Here is a 5,553-nt window from a genome sequence, read left to right on the forward strand (position 1 = left end):
ATATATCAATACATGAGGGGCCAAAAATGCTATTAGTTCATATTTTTTATTATGACAAGACGGCGAATTCACTATATATATATATATATATATATATATATATATATATATATATATATATATTGTTTTTAATTTAAGCGATTGGGATGAACAATCATTTAATTGATTATTCGATCCACACATTAGATCTTTAATAAATTGTTTTTTATTCAAATTATTTTGATTGTTTTGTATCATTTCCTTTGATTTATTTGTTTTGGTTTTTAATCAAAGCTTCTTCTTCTTTTTCTTTTTTTTTTCAACCAAAATGGACCACATTAATCAATTAGCAATGCTACTTTTGTAGTACTAAATCAAGTTAGCATATTTATTTATTTATTACAAAATGGACCACACTAAATTTTAGACTAATCCTACATAGTCAATGACTATAAATGACAACTTCATAATTTGTAAATTTTGTCAGGAGTTCGTACTTGAAATTTCAAGTGTGGATCGACGAGAACAGAGTATACGAAGATCTTATTTTTATTCTATAGAAATAGAAGAGTTATTTTCAAAAGATCTTTAATTCAAATAACGCGTGTTAAAATAATTTTTAAAAAACATTATATGATATTTAACAACAACAAAAAAGGAACAATATGAACAAACTAATTATGTGATAACTGAAGCACGAAAAATAATATTAATAATAAAAATCGAAGGACAAAACACAATGAAAATAATATTAGCACTACTGATATAGATTAAGAAACAGATATGGTGCACTAAACTATCAGAACTCTCAATTTTTTATAGTACTTTTTTCGTCAATTCTTAAACTAAAAATAATCGACGAATATATAGTATATGTATATCCGTATATATTTTAACTTTAAGTTATATCTATTTTCCCCCCAAGTCATTTTTCTCAAGTAAAGGGTATCAAGGCATAACTTTTCTTTTTCCATTTCACCAAAATGCATTAGCTTAACACAATGTGTTGTATACTATTCAACACAAGTTATTATAATATTTTGGAATAAATCGAAATTTTACCAAGCGCACTAAACTTATTACGGATATATGCATTAAAAAGGCTATATTAGGGTGTCTAGTCGATGCTTTGAGAACACCTATTGATGAAAGGAGATTTTAAGCAATCACGAGTGAAGACGTAGAGAAGTGAAAACCTTTTGGATTATTGAATGTTAATCCGTGTGTTAGCCTATGCAAAAGGTTTAAAAGCAGGAAATAGCCTAATAGATACATATAATATTTTTGCTTAGCTTAATAAAAATGTTGTTCGATACACAAAACTGTCACTATGCACGGAGTCTAAGAAAAGGTGGACCATAGTAAAACATATTGTTGACAATCTTACCTTATACTTATGTAAGAGACTATTTCCATGGTTCGAGTTTAATACTAAAAGTATAAATTTACAAATAATTTTCCAAGTTTCATACATAATTGGTTTCTTAGCAAGAGGCCCAAGAGTTACTTACACAAGTGGGCTTCTTGGGCCCTCTTGACTTCTCTTTTGATAGCAAGAGGCCCATACAAATAAATAAAAAATTTAAAGAAATATTTCTAGGATAAATTAAAAATGTTAACCATCATGTTTATTTCTTTGATTAAAACACTTAATAGACTACCCATTTGGGCTAAATTTCATTTGGGTATTATAGTATTAATATATATAACTTAAATCCACTAGCTAGTAATTAATAAATTATCATCCTTTATTTAAACACAAAGTTAAAGAATTACAGCTATTTATGTGTATAAATAAAGTTAGGGGCAGCCTCTAATCTCCTTTTTTTTCTGCACTATGACTAAAATGTCACAATTCGGACATGTTTGAAATTGGAGTCCGATTCACGATTTAAAATTTATGAATTTCTATCACAATTTTAAGTTATTTTATAAAAATAATTAGATACACAACTAGATATTAATATCATAATATGTATTTATCAGACAAAAATTATTGATTTTTTGTGAAGTTATATATCAAATAAACAAATACGAGGTCCACCTCTATTTGAAATAACAAGAGATAGAAAAAAGAACAAAAATTAGTGACAAACAATTTTTATGGCTTAACTTGTAAAATTCGTCGCTAATTATATTTAATGTTCAATTGGTGTTGAGTATTTTGAAGTCATGCCCTTCCAAATTGAACAGTTCAATTTTCGTTACTTCTATGTCCATATAATGAAAAAATATATATAGAATATTTTTTCATAAAATGAATTATTTTCTTATATTTTATTTTATCAAAAATTGTGGTGAGGTGAATATGATTCATTTATCCTTAATTAGTGGTCTCAAATTCGAGTTGTATGAATGAAAAAATCCAAATAGAGAATGACATTACATTTATTGAGCATTACACAATGTGAATTTAAATTAATTTAAAATCTTAAAATAAACATCAAACATCAAATGAAACAAATTTCAAAATCCAAATAAATCGAATAACAAAATAAATATCAAACGTCAAATAAATAACACTCTTAAATCTTCTTTCTAGATGTGTGAGAAGAAAGTCGTTGTGTAAAAGTCAATCACATTGGGCAGCCAACTTAAAGTACTTTTAAAAATATGTGGACTATATATATAGGTTAGATATTATATTAGGTTATTAATTAGGAAAAATTACTTAAATACACAACACTTATTTACCTATTTTCAATATTTCCCTATTTTTTTACTAAAATACAAAAATCCATTATTTTTCCCCAATTCAACTTAACCGGATACTTCATTAGTTTAAGTATCCGCCCGTTATTAATTAAAGTATCCGCCCGTTAATTAAGTATCCGTGCTGCTAACAACTTAATAATTAAAGTATTCGCCCGTTATTAATTAAAGTATCCGCACTGCTATATTATGCATCCGTGCTGCTAACAACTTAATAATTTAAGTATCCGTCCGTTAATAATTAAAGTATTCGCGCTGCTATATAAAGTATCCACACTGCTATATTATGTATCCGAAAAACACTAAAAAAAGGGATTTTTGGTAATTAATGAAAGAGTAGGGAAAGGAAGTAATTTATTTCTTATACTATGTCATTTGCCTAATTTTTACTAATAATTAATAGGCTATTAACCCCATTTTCTAATAAATTTAATGCTGACCAGATTGCTAAAATAGTCACAAAAATCTTTGGAAAAAAGAAGAAGAGGAAAACCTTTGTATTTTGAAATTGTTAATCACTAATTCGAATTCATATTGAATCCACTAGAGGGGACGAGAGTAAAATATTCTTATCAAGAAATTTTTCATTATCAAGGCTTAAACTCGAATAATAACAAATAAATAAAACACTTAAGGCCTGTTTTGCTTACATTTTTTTATATGAGAAAAAGACAAAAAATTGTATAAAGAGCTTAGACTTGTTCTTATATAATTGAGCGGAAATCTTTTAAAGGGAGATCTTAGACATATTGATTTCGAGTTTGTCACACGGAAATTTATTCAATATAATTTATATCTTTTATGTAATTTATGAGTTATTACCCTGAATCGTACACTTGTTTATCATATACTTAATAAAATTAAAGTTTGGCTCCTAATTATTTTCAAGGATTAAAGAATCACTTTTTTTTCAAATATGTTTATTAGCACTCAAAAGGTATGCCTTAAATAGTCAATGAACAACATGTCTATTAGCATCCAAAAGTACATTCTAATAGTTAATGGAGTGTGATAAAAATCAAATAAGATCGAACTTTTGACTTTAACACTAGGTAATTTGCATCCTACTCATTTGAACAATTAAAAAATAATCACAATTATTTAATTTGAAATTTCATAATATTAATAATTTTCGAAGACATGATCGAAATTGGTCAGTAAGTGCTAGTTATGTCTAGATTATATATCAAGGAATTAAAAGCAAAAAAGGTAATTATCCTGAAGTTTCACCTGTAAAATTTGAAACTCTGCGACAATACTGATCTCTCAAAAATATAACTAAAAAGTGATTAGTAAACTCTATTTCTAAACCATTTATCAAGGAAATAAAAACAAAAAACCATATTAACATAACCTAAGAGAAGATTTGCCATGCAATATACCATTATTATGTATATAAAATTGCCTTTTCCTTTTTATTGAGAAAAAAATTAATAAAATGAAATAATAATAAATTATCATTCTTTTTTCCCACCATATTTCTAACTAAAATAACTACCATTACTTCTTGAACCAAACACAATTAAACTCCAAAAAGAAATTAAAATTGTAATTCCACTTGCTATACACATCATATCCAAATTTTTTTCTTTCTTTTGTTTATTTTCCTTCCATTTTTTCTTTAATTCCAAAAAATTCTCATAATTTTCTTTTTCTTCATTTTCTTTTCTTTTTTTTCTTCCTCCTTCAATAACTTCTTGTAAAATGACCAAACTATCCTTCCCACACAAAACTTTCCCATCCATATCCTCTATTTGCATGCTTACTTCTCGCACGTGCAATTCGCCTCCTTCTTTACCTTCGCACGTGACAACTATCCCGCACTGAACCAACCCTTCGCCGGCGCCGGAACCCATCACCGTCGAATACCGAACTTTCAATTCTCCGGTTAACCAATGTCGTTGGACCGATACCGGGTTCAAACTCGATACATTCACAGCTCGATTCCTCGATGGGTCAATTAAAATCCAGCTCAATTTCATCTTCTGTAACTCCAATTTACGATTTCCATCCTCGCCGTCGAATTTCACCGGCGTCGGAACAATTTCCTTATGACCCAATAGCTCAATTCTGAATGGCGAACTCATGAACCACCCGCTTTCCGTCTCGTTAGTCAACACTTTCGAGTACAATAAATTTCCCTCAAAGTGAATATCGACCGCCGATATCAACTCCGGCGACGGGAAATACTGCTTTGAGTTGTTTCCAGTAATGGGTTTTGGCTCGTTGTGGGTTATGGACGGAAAGGAATCGGAAAAAAGTGAACGGTGACCGGAGGGAAAGGCTGCAACAGCGTTTTTGATAAGTGGGTCGGAAGTAGAAGGCCAAGAAGAGTTACAAAATTTTCGCCAAAGTTCATCGTCGGAGCAAAGATTTTGCAGCTGCAAAGAAGCGAAACTGGCGGACATAAGAGTTGGGCCGTCGAGTTTCGTTAAAATCAAAGTTTGTATGATGTCGGGATGGACGGCAGTGATCGCCGTCCTTCCGCCGTCGTCCTCCGCCATGATAGTGGTGGTGGAACAAGATGACATGAGACTATATAGTTTGTGATATTTCAAAATAAAAGAAGATATTGCAAGTTTTTGGAGTTTGAATGAAGGTTTTATATAGGGATTTTATATGTAATATAATCTAATCGAAATTTACTCTGTACACACCTAAAGGATCACGATAACGTGTTTTCTAAAGTTTAAAATAATATTATTAAAAATTAAAATAGAAAAAAGAAATGCCTAGTCAAAACCGGCATTCTTATCACACGTACGTCTTTATCCAATTTATTTCACAAAAATGTATATGGTATAAATATCTACGTGTGAATTATTTGGCATATGAAAATCATTTAGAAAGCGGAAAAAAATG

General features: G+C 29.4%; 1 protein-coding gene across 1 annotated transcript; it reads right to left on the bottom strand.

The window, feature by feature from the left end:
* Nucleotides 1-4,169: 4,169 nt before the first annotated feature.
* LOC125818306 (F-box protein At2g27310) lies at nucleotides 4,170-5,302 on the bottom strand. The gene has a single exon (XM_049497849.1). It carries the CDS (start codon nucleotides 5,220-5,222, stop codon nucleotides 4,173-4,175), a length of 1,050 nt encoding a protein of 349 aa, XP_049353806.1. The 5' UTR covers nucleotides 5,223-5,302; the 3' UTR covers nucleotides 4,170-4,172.
* Between the last annotated feature and the right edge of the window lie 251 nt (nucleotides 5,303-5,553).

The sequence above is a fragment of the Solanum verrucosum genome, unplaced genomic scaffold (genome assembly GCF_900185275.1).
Source record: "Solanum verrucosum unplaced genomic scaffold, falcon-dt-bn FXZP01000253.1, whole genome shotgun sequence".
In the NCBI taxonomy this organism is placed as follows: Eukaryota; Viridiplantae; Streptophyta; class Magnoliopsida; order Solanales; family Solanaceae; genus Solanum; species Solanum verrucosum.

Excerpts from the sequence above, each read along its gene's own strand:
- LOC125818306 (XM_049497849.1), bottom strand. The coding sequence starts at position 5,222 with ATGTCATCTTGTTCCACCACCACTATCATGGCGGAGGACGACGGCGGA.